General features: G+C 45.3%; 1 protein-coding gene across 1 annotated transcript in view; it reads left to right on the top strand.

The window, feature by feature from the left end:
* The first annotated feature begins 7,929 nt into the window (after positions 1-7,929).
* The window catches only part of LOC121550013 (collectin-12), a 67,336-nt gene continuing 56,258 nt past the window's right edge, over positions 7,930-19,007 (top strand). Inside the window, exons 1-2 of the mRNA XM_041862065.1 lie at positions 7,930-8,432; positions 16,959-17,009. Of these exons, the coding sequence (XP_041717999.1) occupies positions 8,426-8,432; positions 16,959-17,009 (58 nt within the window). The 5' untranslated portion in view covers positions 7,930-8,425. The remainder of the gene's footprint in view (positions 8,433-16,958; positions 17,010-19,007) is intronic.

Raw genomic sequence — 19,007 nt, 5'->3', positions numbered from 1 at the left:
ACACAGCCATTCTCTTAGTGCAATATCAGTCATCAGTTGTTGCCAATACAAAAAACAGGTATCCTTCATAGAAGCCTACATATAATCCGTGCCTTGCAAAAGTATTCATCCCCCTCAGCGTTTTTCCTATTATGTTGCATTACAACCTGTAATTTAAATGGATTTTTATTTGGATTTCATGTAATGGACATACACAAAATAGTCCAAATTGGTGAAGTGAAATGAAATAAATAATTTGTTTCAAAAAATTCAAAAAAATTCATAACGTAAAGTTGGTGCATGCATATGTATTCACCCCCTTTGCTATGAAGACCCTAAATAAGATCTGGTGCAACCAATTACCTCCAGAAGTAACATAATTAGTTACATAAAGTCCACCTGTGTGCAATCTAAGTGTCACATGATCTGTGACATGATCTCAGTATATATACACCTGTTCTGAAAGGCCCCAGAGACTGCAACACCACTAAGCAAGGGGCACCACCAAGCAAGGGGCACCATGAAGACCAAGGAGCTCTCCAAACAGGTTAGGGACAAAGTTGTGGAGAAGTACACATCAGGGTTGGGTTATAAAAAATAATATAAGAAATGTTGAACATCCCATGGAGCACCATTAAATCCATTATTAAAAAATTGAAAGAATATGGCACCACAACAAACCTGCCAAGAGAGGGCCGCCCACCAAAACTCACGGACCAGGCAAGGAGGGCATTAATCAGAGAGGCAACAAAGAGACCAAAGATAACCCTGAAGGAGCTGCAAAGCTCCACAGCGGAGATTGGAGTATCTGTCCATAAGACCACTTTAAGCCGTACACTCCACAGAGCTGGGCTTTACGGAAGAGTGGCCAGAAAAAAGCCGTTGCTTAAAGAAAAAAATAAGTAAACAGGCATGTTGGAGACTCCCCAAACATATGGAAGAAGGTACTCTGGTCAGATGAGACTAAAATTGAGCTTTTTGGCCATCAAGGAAAACGCTATGTCTGGCGCAAACCCAACACCTCTCATCACCCCGAGAACACCATCCCCACAGTGAAGCATGGTGGTGGCAGCATCATGCTGTGGGGATGTTTTTCATCGGCAGGGACTGGGAAACTGGTCAGAATTGAAGGAATGATGGATGGCGCTAAATACAGGGAAACTTTTGAGGGAAACCCGTTTAAGTCTTCCAGAGATTTGAGACTGGGACGGAGGTTTACCTTCCAGCAGGACAATGACCTTAAGCATACTGCTAAAGCGACACTCGAGTGGTTTAAGGGGAAACATTTAAATGTCTTGGAATAGCCTAGTCAAAGCCCAGACCTCAATCCAATTGAGAATCTGTGGTATGACTTAAAGATTGCTGTACACCAGGGGAACCCATCCAACTTGAAGGACCTGGAGCAGTTTTGCCTTGAAGAATGGGCAAAAATCCCAGTGGCTAGATGTGCCAAGCTTATAGAGACATACCCCAAGAGACTTGCAGCTGTAATTGCTGCAAAAGGTGGCTCTACAAAGTATTGACTTTTGGGGGGGGGTGAATAGTTATGCACGCTCAAGTTTTCTGTTTTTTTGTCTTATTTCTTGTTTGCTACACAATAAAACATATGTTTTGCATCTTCAAAGTGGTAGGCATGTTGTGTAAATGAAATGATACAAACCCCTAAAAAATCTATTTTAATTCTAGGTTGTAAGGCAACAAAATAGGAAAAAAGGGGGTGAATACTTTCACAAGCCACTGTACATACCACAAACCGATCAGAGAGCAACACTACTGGGGAAACATGGGAACATGCTATAGGATGAATTACAAAAACTCAGATGAGAGAACATCATCCTCCAAAACAGAAGCAGCAGACTTGGTAGTGGCGTGCGCTTGAGAGTGAGGTGTTCGCATTACCCAAGGATTGTTCTATTTATATAACAGTACTCAGCAGTCAGCCTAGATCCTATTAACCTGCCATCATCAGCACCTTACCTGCACAGCTGACTAGTGACTACATTTTCCAGGCATTCACAAAAACAACAATAACAGTCTGTTTATCTTTTCCATAGGAATCCAGAGAGTCCTTTCTCCACAGGCTAAGTGTCCTAGTGAAACTATCTCTGTACGTTCCCTTTAAGTCAGTCTCTCGGTATAACATACTACGGGGACATACAATCACGCCCCAAGCCAGCTCAGAGGTACCAAACTAGGAGGCCCAGGGCAGCCCAAGCATAAAAAGGTTCCACCTTCTCCAAAAAGGGGTTACAAAAGCCACCTTTTTCCCTAATACCCGAGAAGCCTGAACTGTCAGAGCCTCATGAAGGCTGAACTGTCAGAGCCCCATATAGGGGACCAGAACCTGCTGCAACTAGGCTATGCGCACTGACACAATGCCACTGCAGCCCAAATCCATAGACCCCACACTTCCAAGAACAATACTTATCTTGCGAGCCTGAAAAGTCAGAACTCATACAAGTAACCGCAAGTCAAAAACAACAAAACACCTGACATGACTTGTTAAAGTGCACACACGTGCTCCAGAGTCGTTGAACCACGGCAGCCTGAGGCTCAAACCCACAGGAAACCTACATTAATCTGGAAACTGTGTACTCGCGCGCAACCATGGTAGCTCAAGGCTAAAACCCACAGGGATCTGTGGGTAACCCGGATAAATGTGCTACCTGCGTGCTGCCTAACACCCGGACCCAGCATTAAGAACACTATGACAGTAGTTACATCCAAGCGATAAAACCTCACAAAGGTACAGTGGGGAAAAAAATTATTTAGTCAGCCACCAATTGTGCAAGTTCTCCCACTTAAAAATATGAGAGAGGCCTGTAATTTTCATCATAGGTACACGTCAACTATGACAGACAAAATGAGATTTTTTTTCTCCAGAAAATCACATTGTAGGATTTTTAATGAATGTATTTGCAAATTATGGTGGAAAATAAGTATTTGGTCAATAACAAAAGTTTCTCAATACTTTGTTATATACCCTTTGTTGGCAATGACACAGGTCAAACGTTTTCTGTAAGTCTTTACAAGGTGTTCACACACTGTTGCTGGTATTTTGGCCCATTCCTCCATGCAGATCTCCTCTAGAGCAGTGATGTTTTGGGGCTGTCGCTGGGCAACACGGACTTTCAACTCCCTCCAAAGATTTTCTATGGGGTTGAGATCTGGAGACTGGCTAGGCCACTCCAGGACCTTGAAATGCTTCTTACGAAGCCACTCCTTCGTTGCCCGGGCGGTGTGTTTGGGATCATTGTCATGCTGAAAGACCCAGCCACGTTTCATCTTCAATGCCCTTGCTGATGGAAGGAGGTTTTCACTCAAAATCTCACGATACATGGCCCCATTCATTCTTTCCTTTACACGATCAGTCGTCCTGGTCCCTTTGCAGAAAAACAGCCCCAAAGCATGATGTTTCCACCCCCATGCTTCACAGTAGATATGGTGTTCTTTGGATGCAACTCAGCATTCTTTGTCCTCCAAACACGACTGAGTTGAGTTTTTACCAAAAAGTTATATTTTGGTTTCATCTGACCATATGACATTCTCCCAATCCTCTTCTGGATCATCCAAATGCACTCTAGCAAACTTCAGACGGGCCTGGACATGTACTGGCTTAAGCAGGGGGACACGTCTGGCACTGCAGGATTTGAGTCCTTGGCGGTGTAGTGTGTTAATGATGGTAGGCTTTGTTACTTTGGTCCCAGCTCTCTGCAGGTCATTCACTAGGTCCCCCCGTGTGGTTCTGGGATTTTTGCTCACCGTTCTTGTGATCATTTTGACCCCACGGGGTGAGATCTTGCGTGGAGCCCCAGATCGAGGGAGATTATCAGTGGTCTTGTATGTCTTCCATTTCCTAATAATTGCTCCCACAGTTGATTTCTTCAAACCAAGCTGCTTACCTATTGCAGATTCAGTCTTCCCAGCCTGGTGCAGGTCTACAATTTTGTTTCTGGTGTCCTTTGACAGCTCTTTGGTCTTGGCCATAGTGGAGTTTGGAGTGTGACTGTTTGAGGTTGTGGACAGTTGTCTTTTATACTGATAACAAGTTCAAACAGGTGCCATTAATACAGGTAATGAGTGGAGGACAGAGGAGCCTTACAGGTCTGTGAGAGCCAGAAATCTTCTTGTTTGTAGGTGACCAAATACTTATTTTCCACCATAATTTGCAAATAAATTCATTAAAAATCCTACAATGTGATTTTCTGGATTTTTTCTCTCTCAATTTGTCTGTCATAGTTGACATGTACCTATGATGAAAATTACAGGCCTCTCTCATCTTTTTAAGTGGGAGAACTTGCACAATTGGTGGCTGACTAAATAATTTTTCCCCCCACTGTATGTTGGGAACCCCAACTTGCTGTAGCACAGATATCACTAATTGTCATGGCCCTGAACAATGCCCAAGATGCCGCCAGACCCCTAGTGGAGTGAGCACGCACACTGCTAGGCAACCCTTGTCCTTTGCTGTCATATGCCAGGGAGATCCACAATCCAATGAGAAAGACGCTGCTTAGAAAGACACATAGAGATGGCTGCCATATAAACCTTCAATGTGGAAAAAGAAAGGCCCTGCTCAAAAAGCTCTTGCAAAATCATCAAAATGTCCACCAAAGAGCTTTGAAAAGGAGAAACTCCTTTAATCTGACACCAACCCTCAAACGCGCGCCACTTATATGTATACAACCCTCTCGGCGAGGGTAAATCCCTCACCGTCAAATTCAACCTTTCAGGGGCCAAATCCACCACAACCCATGTATGCGGTTGTGGGTGCCAAACTCTCCCATGCACCTGGGACAATAGATCCCAATGACACAGAACCCTCCACGGGTCCCCGCCCAACAGGTGAATGATCCCCGGGAACCAGGGTTGTCTGGGCCAATGGGGAGCCATCAGAATCAACAACAGTCCTTCTTGACGGACCCTCTCCATGGTGGCCTCCACGGACCCTCTCCACCGGAGGAAACGCATAGAGCAGGGTCCATGCATAAAGATCTACGTTGGCCCTGCCGAACCGGTCCCATATCTGGGCACCCACAGAGGGGTGCATTCTCCCTCTGTGGGTGCCCAGGAACCCCCCTGGAAAGTAGAGCCGCACCCACGTTGCTCCTAAAGCAAATCGATATGATACATCTGAAGTATTGTGACCACGTTCAACAACCGGACCGCCACATCCTCAACCTTGTACACTTTGTCCAGCTGATCCACCAAGAACCGGCACTGTTTATTCTAAAGGATCGTGCTAAGATTAGCCCTTTGTTAGCCTCTGGAGCTAAGTAACTCACCAGATTTCCATCCATCGGTGGTGTGCAAACGAGCCCCGACTCCGCCATACCCTTTACATTCATGAACCCGCCAAAACCTGGTAGCACCAGCTTGGCTGAATGAGGGGAATCCCAGGTTGCCTTTAGCTCATCCGCAAAATCTTTAAACAGGGGTAAGCAACGCTTCACCGCTGCAGGGACAGGAGGTAAATACCTTCCCCCAAACCTGGAGGAACTCCGCTACAGGGGAGAAGATGGCCAATCCACCCCCAGGTGATCTGCCGCCCTACGACACAACTCCATCAAAGGCGCATTAACCACCAATGGTTCACTCTCCCCTACGAATCCAAAGCGGGGGCTTTAGACTGCCATGGGCTGTCATCCAATTCACACTCTGAAAACCCTCCAGAGCCAACCAGGTACTGTATATCATCCCTGGAGTCCGGACTCTGAACACTGCCAGAGAAACCGGAATGAGCCTCATATCAACTCTGGCCACTGCTGCTGCTCTCGCCCGGCCTCAGACAACCCCATTCCTGAGGTCGCTTCACTGGAAGACCTTTGCCAGCAGCCCCAATATTTCTTACAAAGTCAGCCCGACGCCCAACGGAAGTTAAACCCAGCCGGAGACAATGGTCACACAAACTGGTCCAAGCCAAAGCCTTCTCAGCGTGTTTCCACCCCAGGCAAACAGGACAGCACTTGTGAGTATCTTTAATTTTCATTGTGAAACCACATGGCCTAGGGCACGGTCAGAGGTTCAAATTCAGCTGGTTAGCCTTTTTGAACTTACTCTTACTACTGGCCATCTTACTCAAGCAAGGAAGCATTAGCTACACAAGCAGAGCAGAAAGTAGTTCGCTTTTAGCTAACACAAAAACCGATACCAGGACCCAAACTTGCAACATCTAGGGGGACGAGTACTCTCTCCCCACCAATAGCTCAGCATCCACTGACCCGTTGGGTGTAATTTCAATTTTTTTCAGGTGTATATGATTGGTCGTTGACACACCATAGTATGTTATACCAAGTGACCTGCTGAAAGGGAACCTCCTTTCACTCAGGCCCCATAATAGCCACCATGCATGCAGCACCTCTGTGCTCTGTGTGTGTGTTTCTGTGTGAGTTGGTCTATGTGTTGTTGTATTGTTTGCCGTTCACCTTTTGACCATATTTAGATCATTCTGATCATGTGAATATCTAGCGCTGGTCCAGGGGCGTTAGAGCACGTTCCTTGACTAACTTACTGAAGAATGTGGAACTTGTAGCGCCTATGTGGTATCTATCTCCAGCCTGGTTAATATGAACCCTCTGTACTGCTAAGAGCCCTGACCCAGCAAATGAGGTCCCAACCTCTGAATGAGGCCCATCAGGAGTCTGGTCTACAGACTACCTGCCACTCTGATCTTTACCTGGGCCTTAATACCAGCCTGCTGCTCCAATTATGTCCGATAGTAAAATAACAGTTTTGCAGCCATAAGATAAACACTAGATGACCCCTAAAATCATTTCAAACAGGTCTGGAACCTGATACTCCGGACTGTGTCATAACCCAGGCCCTTAACACTGAGCCTGGGTTAGGCTGGGTTATGGGCTCTGTTATCCAAAGAGAAGAAGGTTGAGTCCCAAATGTCACCCTATTCCCTATATAGTGCACTACTTTTGACTACTACAGGGCTCAGAGTCGAGTCAACCTCACCTGTTTTTTTCTGAGATCGATCTGTTTGTAGAATCAGATTGCGATTGAGTGCGTACCAGAGGATCAACTGGAGGGCGAACACCAAGGGAGCATACTGCACACACACATGCACACACACAGACACACAAACACACACACACAAACACACTAAATGCTTTGGTCAATGTGGACTTAAGCGCCAAACGTAGATGACTGTCTATTATTTTGGGACGTTTTAGACAACAACCAGAAACGCTTTTGTGTTTAGTATCCCATTGACACTCAGTAAAACATGTGGCTTTAAGATAAGATAAAAGGGGGTCATATTGCCTTGATGTCCTAATTAGCCTGAGAAGACCATGTGTCTTTGATCAGTGGACTGCATCTGCAGGGCAAAGAGGTTTCAGGGGCCACAAACCAGAGAGGGCATGTTCTGTGCTTGGGTTCCCATTAGGCTGAATGAAATGGTTTGGCATTCCACATCCCCAGCTGTGATAACTTCTCCCAATTGTGATAATAGTCATTGGTAGTAGTGGAGACATTTTCCAACTTCATCCCTTACGAAAAAATATTGCAGTCATAGTGCAGTATAACTGCAGTATGCCGCAAATAATGTGTCCAAAATACCACAGCTTTTTTACTGCCGTAATTTTGCAGTGTAACTGCAGTTAGAGTGCAGTATAACTGCAGTACACTGCAGTTATGCTGCAATTACTGTTTCCAAAATAGAACAGTCGACTGCAGTTAATGCACTTTTACTGCAGTTTCAAAACTGCAATCTTTTTTTGTAAGGGATAAAAGAGAGAGCATGGATGGAGATTCAACATTCCAACTGTTTTGTCTAATAGCCTATCAAAATCCTACTTGAAGTGAGAAAGAATGCAAAATCTAAAACACAATGCACTAAAGTCGCTGGCAGGTCCAGTGACGTTGGTTTAGCCCCCCTGCCCAACCCCTTTGAAATGTTATTTAATGGGTACCAGATTTTTCACCCAGTAATCTAATCTCATCTCTGGCCATCAACTCCTCAAGGCGTCCCACAGTTTGCGCTGAAAGGCATCCTCACCTTTAAGGAGAGCGAGGAGTGTGCGGGGTGTGTAGAACGGGGCTGCAGACGCGGGACTTCCTTTGGCTCTAAAATGTTTGTGAGTTTGTGATTGTGGTCAGCGCTGAACACTGGAAAGAGACATATTTAATATAACCTAACACAAGCCACGGGTGCATTTTACAGCGCTACACAAAATATTACGAATACGGAGAAATGTAACTTTCTCTATCCAGAACAATGGGATTCTAACGGGATGTTCGAGATTAACATACTACGGTTGTGTGCAGTCCTCAAATTTTGAAATTGGAGGATCTGAACTTTTTGTGCGAGCGTTTAGTTTGCTGTTCTCCCAGGATCTGATTCAAACCTGCTCGGTTGGACTGAACTTTGAGATGAGCAAAAAGTGACATAGCGACTCTCATCTCTTCTGCACTCTTAACAGATTTATACAACGCCATGAAAGGTACAGTATGTGTTATGCAAGGTGCTGTTCATCTTTTAAAATAGTTTTGAGAAGTTTGAAGTGGTAGCCAAACAATGATTTCGATAAATTCACGATTTTCTGTATCTGTGCGCGCGTGCTTATTTGTGTGCGGGGCTGAGTGTTGCACATCTGGATGAGATTAAGTGCCTGTTGTGTGGAATTCAGCTGCGTTGTGAAATGACTTGGCCTTTCTCCGCCAGTCGCATCATTCTCTAAAGTAGTACATTGATTGAGAGACTGTCTTTGTTTGGTTATTTTAGGTCCTTTGTGATATACTGAATATCAGTGATGCTTTTGTTCTAGCCTGTACTAACAATAAGACAATGTGCCCAATTGTTATTCAAAGGAAGATTTGAACCATATTTCATGCATGGAAGTGTATTGCGTATTTGATTTGATTCTCTCCGTATGATTCCATGTATAGACCTAATGTAGCCTATTGCATTTTTACAAACAAACTGTTAACTCCCCTGTGGAACACCATCGTTTTGTTACCCCTGTGACACATGACCTAATAACACCATAGATGGGGACTCATCTCATTTGTCTCTCAAATTCAGAAGTGATCAAGGAACAGTGGAACAAATCGTACAGTTTATTCATATGCAAATAAAAAATAATGGTTCTAAATAGTACCAGATAGGGGTTATTTGTCTTGTAACCATAGCGGAACCCTTTTGAGTGCTATATAGAACCCTTTTTTGAAGGTTCAATAAAGGACCATGCTCATAAGGTTCTGAATGGAACCTGTATGGAGGTATAAAGAACCCTTTCCTGAGGTTCTGTAAAGAACCATTAACAAAGGTTCTACATAGCACCAAAAAAAAAAGGGTTCTGCTATGGTTACAACCCTTATTGGGGCTATATAGAACCCTTATTTATTGTTCTTCACGGAACCTTTATGGACAATGGTTCTATAAAGAACCTTTCTCAATCTGAAATGTTCTTTGTAGATCCTTTTGAAGAACCATGCAGGGTTTTTCATTCTGGTCAGCCATATTATATTGTTAAAATTCCATAGGGCTTATTATTGTGTTATTTGACACATTTAATCAAGTGAGCTTCATCTGTAACAGCTGGGGGTCTCTGGGGAGAGAACTTAGATTGAGAACCACTGACTGATTTTGTCAACAATTCCCAATTGACACAAGACCATCTTTCACAAGACACTGCCACTTCCCAAAGGCAAAGATAACATGTAATGGCATAAAAAATAAATTATATAAACTGGAATGACACTCTCACTCATGGTTGCAAAAAAAGAGCTGTGAGCAAACCATTCCCCAAAAATATTCTAATGAGCCACCGCCCCTACATTTAAATTACCACTAAAAGATCAAAGAACCCTTTTGGAACTGTAAAGAACCATTGAAGAGCTCAAAGGGTCCTTTGAGTCATTATGGTTCCACATAGCACCATCACCCTTCCCAAAGAACCCTTGTGGAACCTTCCTTATTTAGTGTGTGGACATCTCTCTATCATAGACACAGTTTGAGTCCCAAATGGCACCCCTTTCCCCATAAAGTGCATTACTGGTCAAAAGTAGTTGAAAGAGAGCGACCCAGCTCTACGTATTTTACTGGTTTGTGACTCACTGACACCGCATGGGATGCGTGAACACAGAAAACATACCCATGTACATACCCATGTGCATACCCATGTTCATCTTCTTCTGTGTGTGATTAAAGTTCCTGTGTTATGTCCACCCACACTCACAGACTGGAATAACACCGTTCAGGTCGGGCAATATTTACTCCGTTGGGGAGCGTGGGTCAGGCTGGCTAGCCAATCTGGGCCTGGAGAGACTGCATTGCTAGAGCGTGCACAGGGGTGAGACACATGGCTATTGTCCGATTGGCTGAAGCCATGAGGTGGAGGAGATATTGATCTCTCACTTGAGGGGAAGAAAGGGTGATGGGTGAGAGTCAGACAGCGTGGCTCGAAAAAGCAAATAAACAAATGCTCACACAAACAGTGATATAGCGTCCTGTAGCGCCCTCGGCAGGGGGATTCTGTAACAGCCACCCCTAAAATATGTGCAGCATATTTACAAAAAGGAAGGATTCCCCTGCCGAAATGTCAGTAGTGGTGCTCCCCGCCACCCTGTGTAGTTATTCCATGCAGTCACTCCATCAGCTGCAGGTCAGGAGCTGCCGGGGGACAGAGGGCTTAAGGCATCCATGAGGGTGGCACTTTGGAGTAGGGCCAGCCCACTGTAACAAGTCAGGTGCTGGGGGCGGGGAGGGCCCCCGTGTCCAGGGCCGGGGAGGAGAGCAGGCCCAATGGCGGCGGCTCCCCAACTGAGGCAGGCCAGACCCCAGCAGAGGAGAGCAGGCACGGAGGCGGCGGTTCCCCAACTGAGGCAGGCAAGTCCCCAGTGCAGGAACCAGAGGAGGGCCCAGGGCAAGCCCCGGAGCAGGCCCCAACGGTAGACACAGGGTCAGATCAGGAATAGGTAGTGTCCCTGGGATAGGACACTGGGGGGTGAAGTCTGGGTGGTCGGCCCCGGTGAGGTCTGTTGTCCCCCCCCACAGTCACGTTGGGGGTTGAGTACAGCGGCAGCAGGACCAGGACTGGAGCTGGGTCAGGTGGTACACACTGGGCAGGGGAATCCTGGACAAACAGAACGGAACACAGGGCTGTAGTTGTGTCAGCTGAAGCTGTACTGTCAGTAGATGGTGACAGTGCTGTGGCTGGGTACCCTCATGGGCCCAGGTAGCAGCAGACAGGTCCAGTGCTGCAGGAGGGTCCCCTAGTGCAGGGACAGGCAGAGAGTCAGAGTCAGACAGGTTCTCTGCCGCTGGCGATGGCTTGCCGGGTAGCTTTGGCTGGTGATGATCTGGTGGTGGTGCGGAACAGGGTCCAGTCAGTAGCATAGACTCACTACCGTGTGGTGATGCTACTGGAATCACATTATGCCGCCTGAGCCGGGGAGAGGGCTCCCCCAGACTCCACAGCAGCGGAGGGGGGATCGGGAATGACATCTGGTGTGGGCTCATTGACACCACCCCCGGTTAGAGGGGAATAAAGCAGCCCAAGAGTTAACACACACAGGAACTTTAATTACACACAGAAGAAGATGTACATACCCATGTACATACCCATGTTCATCTTCTTCTGTGTGTGATTAAAGTTCCTGTGTGTGTTAACTTTTGGGCTGCTTTATTCCCCTCTAACCGGGGGCGGTGTCAGTGAGTCACAAACCAGTAAAATACGTAGAGCCGGGTCGCTCTCTTTCAGTGGTGCACTATATAGAGTATATGATGTCATTTGGGATGCAACCAGGGTCATAGAGTTCGTGTTAGTGAGCATCTCTTAATTTATGGAAGCAGTGTGTTATCTCCTCAAAAGGGTTATTTGGTTGTCCACATAGGAGAACCCTTTTTGGTTCCAGGTAGAACCCTCTTGGGTTCCAGGTAGAACCCTTTTGGGTTCCATGTAGAACGCTCTGATGAAGGGTTTTACGTGGAACCCAAAAAGGTTCTAACTGGAACCAAAAGGGTTCTACCTGGAGCCAAAAAGGGTTCTTCAAAGGGTTCTCCAATAGGGACAGCCAAATAACCCTTTTAGGTTCTAGATAGCACTTTGTTTTCTAAGTGTACATCTGCTAGCCATTATAAGTGATGTTCTTCTGTCTCTGCAGCCGACCTGCGCTGGGTTCTAGTGTAGTGTAGCGAAGTGTAATTAGGGTTTACAGTCAACAACCCAGAGAAACCGTAGCCTGTGGCTTATACAGGCCTGAGTCCTCCTGTCTCCTTTCCACACAGAGAGAGGCACTTGATGGGGAGTTATAGCCTCCATGACATACCATGATGATAAAGCTATGTGCTGAGTAAGGCTTATTTATCCCTCCCTATAGTGAAAGGCATTTGTGTAGTATCCTGGCTGCCACAAGTGCCTGTTGGTGTCCTGCATCCATTTTGCTACCTAGGTTGTGTCTCAAATGGCACCCTATTCGCTATAGTGCACTACATTTGCCCAGAGCCCTAATGTTGATTTTGTGATCAAATAACCATTTCTTTATGGATTTTGATTCGTCCTTGGGGTTATTGTCTTGCTGGAAAATCCACTTGTGGCCAAGTGTCAGCCTCCTGTCGGAGGCAACCAGGTTTTGGGCTAAAATGTCCTGGTACTTGCTAAAGTTCAGGATGCCGTTGACCATAACAAGGGCCCCAGGACCAGTGGAAGCAAAATAGCCCCATAACATCAAAGATCCACCTCCATATTTAACTGTAGGTATGAGGTACTTTTCTGCATATGCTTCTGTTTTTCAACACCAAACCCACCACTGGTGTGCGTGACCATAGCACCGGTTCCAATCCAAGTGCCAATGCCGTTTATCAAACTCCAGGCGGTGCTATTGTCAGATGACATGGAAATAAAGCTATTTTGCCATGCACACCAGTGGTGGGTTTGGTGTTGAAAGAAATGAAACAAACAAAGAAATTGTTAATTGACCACAAAATCAACATTTTGCAATGGCCATCTAAGTCTCTGGAATTGAACCCCATTGAAAAACGGTGGTTTTAATTGAAGAGGGCAGTCCATAAGAGTCTCAGTCTCCAGACTTGAACCCCATTGAAAACATGTGGTTTGAATTGAAAATGGCAGTCCGTAAGAGCGGACGGATATCAAGGATCTGGAAAGATTCTGTATGAAGGAATGGTCTAAGATCCCTCCCAACATGTACTCCAAACTCATAAATTATTTTAGAAAAATGCTCCGTATCTTTATCCTCACACAGGAGTTTGTTAGAGAATTGAAAACAGGGTGCCAATAATTTTGACACCTATCTTTTTTTAGTTTTTTTATAAAAATTACTTGTTAACCAAAATCTATTTCTCTGAGCAATTGTATTAGTATAAAATAATATAATTTCCCTTTTTTATAGCTCAGTATTTGTATTATTTGTTTTATACATTATTTTATGTTCATCTTTATCAAGGGTGCCAATAATTATGGAAAAAGTCCCTTCAGGATCTTGTGATTTTTTTGTTGTGTGATAGTTGAGGCTTTAAATGCTTGATTTATATAATAAGGTCTCTCAACCAGAGTAGTAACAGAACAGTTGTGGGGAGAACATTCTGTCCTGACTTCTGCTGAGGTGGGGGTGAGGTGGGGTACTCATTCCTCCTGCAGTACAATGAGATATCATTAACTATGGTGGCTGGGAAGTTGATATACAGCCTGCATCCCAAATGGTACCCTATTCCTTATAGGACTTTGGTCAAAAGTAGTGCACTATATAGAGTATAGGGTGCCATTTGGGATGTAGACATACAGTGAGGGAAAAAAGTATTTGATCCCCTGCTGATTTTGTACGTTTGCCCACTGACAAAGACATGATCAGTCTATAATTTTAATGGTAGGTTTATTTGAACAGTGAGAGACAGAATAACAACAAAAAAATCCAGAAAAACACATGTCAAAAATGTTATAAATGTATTTGCATCTTAATGAGGGAAATAAGTATTTGACCCCTCTGCAAAACATGATTTAGTACTTGGTGGCAAAACCCTTGTTGGCAATCACAGAGGTCAGACATTTCTTGTAGTTGGCCACCAGGTTTGCACACATCTCAGGAGGGATTTTGTTCCACTCCTCTTTGCAGATCTTCAAGTCATTAAGGTTTCGAGGCTGACGTTTGGCAACTCGAACCTTCAGCTCCCTCCACATATTTTCTATGGGATTAAGGTCTGGAGACTGGCTAGGCCACTCCAGGACCTTAATGTGCTTCTTCTTGAACCACTCCTTTGTTGCCTTGGCCGTGTGTTTTGGGTCATTGTCATGCTGGAATACCCATCCACGACCCATTTTCAATGCCCTGGCTGAGGGAAGGAGGTTCTCACCCAAGATTTGACAGTACATGGCCCCGTCCATCGTCCCTTTGATGTGGTGAAGTTGTCCTGTGTCCTTAGCATAAAAACACCCCCTTAGCATAATGTTTCCACCTCCATGTTTGACGATGAGGATGGTGTTCTTGGGGTCATAGGCAGCATTCCTCCTCCTCCAAACACGGCGAGTTGAGTTGATGCCAAAGAGCTCGATTTTGATCCCATCTGACCACAACACTTTCACCCAGTTCTCCTCTGAATCATTCAGATGTTCATTGGCAAACTTCAGACGGCCCTGTATATGTGCTTTCTTGAGCAGGGGGACCTTGCGGGCGCTGCAGGATTTCAGTCCTTCACGGCGTAGTGTGTTACCAATTGTTTTCTTGGTGACTATGGTCCCAGCTGCCTTGAGATCATTGACAAGATCCTCCCGTGTAGTTCTGGACTGATTCCTCACCGTTCTCATGATCATTGCAACTCCACGAGGTGAGATCTTGCATGGAGCCCCAGGCCGGGGGAGATTGACAGTTATTTTGTGTTTCTTCCATTTGCGAATAAACGCACCAACTGTTGTCACCTTCTCACCAAGCTGCTTGGCGATGGTCTTGTAGCCCATTCCAGCCTTGTGTAGGACTACAATCTTGTCCCTGACATCCGACATCCTTGGAGAGCTCTTTGGTCTTGGCCATTATGGAGAGTTTGGAATCTGATTGATTGATTGCTTCTGTGGACAGGTGTCTTTTATACAGGTAACAAGCTGAGATTAGGAGCACTCCCTTTAAGAGTGTGCTCCTAATCTCAGCTCGTTACCTGTATAAAAGACACCTGGGAGCCAGAAATCTTTCTGATTGAGAGGGGGTCAAATACTTATTTCCCTCACTGTAGAGTGTACGAAGGTTTCATGATATGCTTATTACTCCATGCAGTTGATATCAGGGTGTGACTGCGGCAATATATTCTAGATAAATATCCAGTGTATTTGTTCTGGAACCAATGGAGTATACGCTGTTCATTTGTTGCCGTGCTTGTGTGTGGTTTTTCTCTTGGACCTCATGCTAACACTTACAGTTGAAGTCGGAAGTTTCCAAACACTTAGGTTGGAGTCATTAAAACTCATTTTTCAACCACTCCACAAATGTATAACTATAGTTTTGGCAAGTCGGTTAGGACATCTACATTGTGCATGACACAATACATTTTTCCAACAATTGTTTACAGATATAATTATAATTCACGGTATCATAATTCCAGTGGGTCAGAAGTTTACATACACTAAGTTGACTGTGCCTTTAAACAGCTTGGAAAATTCCAGAAAATGATGTCATGGCTTTAGAAGCTACTGATAGGCTAATTGACATAATTTGAGTCAATTGGAGGTGTACCTGTGGATGTATTTCAAGGCCTACCTTCAAACGCAGTGGCTCTTTGCTTGACATCATGGGAAAATCAAAAGAAATCAGCCAAGACCTCAGAAAAAAATGTGTAGACCTCCGCAAGTCTGGTTCATCCTTGGGAGCAATTTCCAAACGCCTGAAGGTACCACGTTCATCTGTACAAACAATAGTACGCAAGTATAAACACCATGGGACCACGCAGCCGTCATACCGCTCAGGAAGGAGACGCGTTCTTTCTCCAGAGATGAACGTACGTTGGTGCAAATCAATCTCAAAACAACAGCAAAGGACCTTGTGAAGATGCTGGAGGAAACAGGTACAAAAGTATCTATATCCAGAGTAAAACGAGTGCTATATCGACATAACCTGAAAGGCCGCTCAGCAAGGAAGAAGCCACTGCTCCAAAACCGCCATAAAAAGCCAGACTACGTTTTGCAACTGCACATGGGGACAAAGATCGTACTTTTCTTCTGGTCTGATGCAACAAAAATAGAACTGTTTGGCCATAATGACCATTGTTATGTTTGGAGGAAAAAGGGGGACGCTTGCAAGCCGAAGAACACCATCCCAACCGTGAAGCACGGGGGTGGCAGCTTTGCTGCAGGAGGGACTGGTGCACTTCACAAAATAGATGGCATTATGAGGAAGGGAAATTACGTGGATATATTGAAGCAACATCTCAAGACATCAGTCAGGAAGTTAAAGCTTGGTCGCAAATGGGTCTTCCAAATGGACAATGACCCCAAGCATACTTCCAAAGTTGTGGCAAAATGGCTTAAGGACAAAAAGTAAAGGTATTGGAGTGGCCATCACGAAGCCCTGACCTCAATCCTATAGAAAATGTGTGGGCAGAACTGAAAAAGCGTGTGCAAGCAAGGTCTATAAACCTGACTCAGTTACACCAGCTCTGTCAGGAGGAATGGGCCAAAATTCACCCAACTTATTGTGGGAAGCTTGTGGAAGGCTACCCAAAATATTTGACCCAAGTTAAACAATTTAAAGGCAATGCTACCAAATACAAATTGAGTGTATGTAAACTTCTGACCCACTGGGAATGTGATGAAATAACTAAAAGCTGAAATATATCATTATCTCTACTATTATTCTGACATTTCACATTCTTAAAATAAAGTGGTAATCCTAACTGACCTAAAACAGGGAATTCTTACTAGGATTAAATGTCAGGAATTGTGAAAAACTTAGTTTAAATGTATTTGGCTAAGGTGTATGTAAACTTCCAACTTCAACTGTATGTGTATCTGTTGTCATTCCTACAGACGATTTTGCAGACGAGGAGGAAGTACAGTCTTTTGGATACAAGCGGTTCGGTGAGTACAACACAACTCTCTTTACTCTCTTTACTCCCAACTGAGATAAATATCAATCTTCCTCATCACAATCAAGTGATACTTTCCATGCGTCCTAAATGGACCATATTCTCTATGGGCCCTGATCAAAAGTAGTGCCATTATATAGGGAATAATGTAGGGTCCCATTTGGGACGTAGTCATGTGTGTACATGTCAGGATAGACACAAGGCAGTATGAGCCGTGTCTCCCCACTGCCTTTGGGACCGTGCAGGGTTAAACATAACAGCTTATTCTGGGTGACAGCCTGTGCGGTTTAGCCCGTACCACCGGTCCAAAAGCAGCACTCACAGTTTGGTGGGGTCAGGAGGTCACCAGTTCATAAACACATACACTCATTCACTGATAGATATGCATACACACACACACACACACACACATGTATGTGCACACATCACACTCTCAAACTCACATAAACACACAGACAAAGAGAGAGAGTGAAAGAGAAGAAAAGGGAAAGACAGAAACACACCTCCTGGGATGGAGAGAGAGAGAAACACACCTCCTGGGATGGAGAGAGAGAGAGAAACACACCTCCTGGGATGGAGAGAGAGAGAGAGACACCTCCTGGGATAGAGAGAGAGAGAAACACACCTCCTGGGATGGAGAGAGAGAGAGAAACACACCTCCTGGGATGGAGAGAGAGAGAGAGACACCTCCTGGGATAGAGAGAGAGAGAAACACACCTCCTGGGATGGAGAGAGAGAGAAACACACCTCCTGGGATGGAGAGAGAGAGAGACACCTCCTGGGATAGAGAGAGAGATAAACACACCTCCTGGGATGGAGAGAGAGAGAGAAACACACCTCCTGGGATGGAGAGAGAGAGAGAGAGAAACACACCTCCTGGGATGGAGAGAGAGAGAAACACACCTCCTGGGATGGAGAGAGAGAGAGAGAAACACACCTCCTGGGATGGAGAGAGAGATAAACACACCTCCTGGGATGGAGAGAGAGAGAGAAACACACCTCCTGGGATGGAGAGAGAGAGAGAAACACATCTCCTGGGATGGAGAGAGAGAGAGAAACACACCTCCTGGGATGGAGAGAGAGAGAGAAACACACCTCCTGGGATGGAGAGAGAGAGAGAAACACATCTCCTGGGATGGAGAGAGAGAGAACGAGAGAGAGAGAGTACTGCACCATTGTACTGTTGATCCAAGGAGGGATTTGGGAGCCTCTCTGTCACTTTCTCTCTCTCTGGAGAGTTTCTCCAATCCAGAATGACTCAGTCCATCAGTGAGGATGGAGGGATGGAGGGATGGAGGGATGAAGGGATGGAGGGAGTGGTCCCCGATGTTTACCCCAGCACCAGCGGAGACAAACTCAAACTGTGCTTTACCACAATCTCTATCATCACAGTGTCACCCGAGAGGAAGCATCCTGTTTGTCTTCGTGTGAGCGCCCTGCGCGGCGAGCCGCCAGCCCTCCACTCATGGCCTGCGTCCCAAATGGCACCCTATTCCTTATATAGTGCACTCCCTTTCACCGGAGCCTTATGAAAGTGAATAGGGTGCCATTTTGGACACATCCGGACTAGATTAGAGTTCTAAGGGAACAAGGCCAAACCGTCAAGGCCAGCTTTGTTTATTAACATGTGGAAGGCAAGCGTAAGAACAGAGAAGAGCCTGGCGGAGGAGAGGAGCTGCTGAACTCTGTGCAGCCTAGCCAGGGAGGGGGTTCTGTTCTTGGCCCTGGGAGGACTATGTCTGCCCTGGCCCTGGTCAAAAGTAGTGCACTTTATAGGGAATAGGGTTCTATTTCAAACGCAGACAACGGCAGCTGTTGGCCTGCTCTTATAGGCCCCGCCTCCTCACTCTGGAGTTGTTATTGTGCAAGAGAACTATCTGCGTGAGGATCATGACAAAGTGAATAGCCTCGTTTTTTTAAGTGCAACGTTTGTAACCTTTAAACTATGAACCATTTATTTTTCTTTATGCCTACTGTATTATTAAGGCCC

The sequence above is a fragment of the Coregonus clupeaformis genome, chromosome 34 (assembly GCF_020615455.1).
Source record: "Coregonus clupeaformis isolate EN_2021a chromosome 34, ASM2061545v1, whole genome shotgun sequence".
NCBI classification, from domain to species: Eukaryota; Metazoa; Chordata; class Actinopteri; order Salmoniformes; family Salmonidae; genus Coregonus; species Coregonus clupeaformis.
The sequence above is the reverse complement of the archived record's forward strand: the minus strand, read 5'-3'. Positions and strand labels throughout refer to the sequence as shown.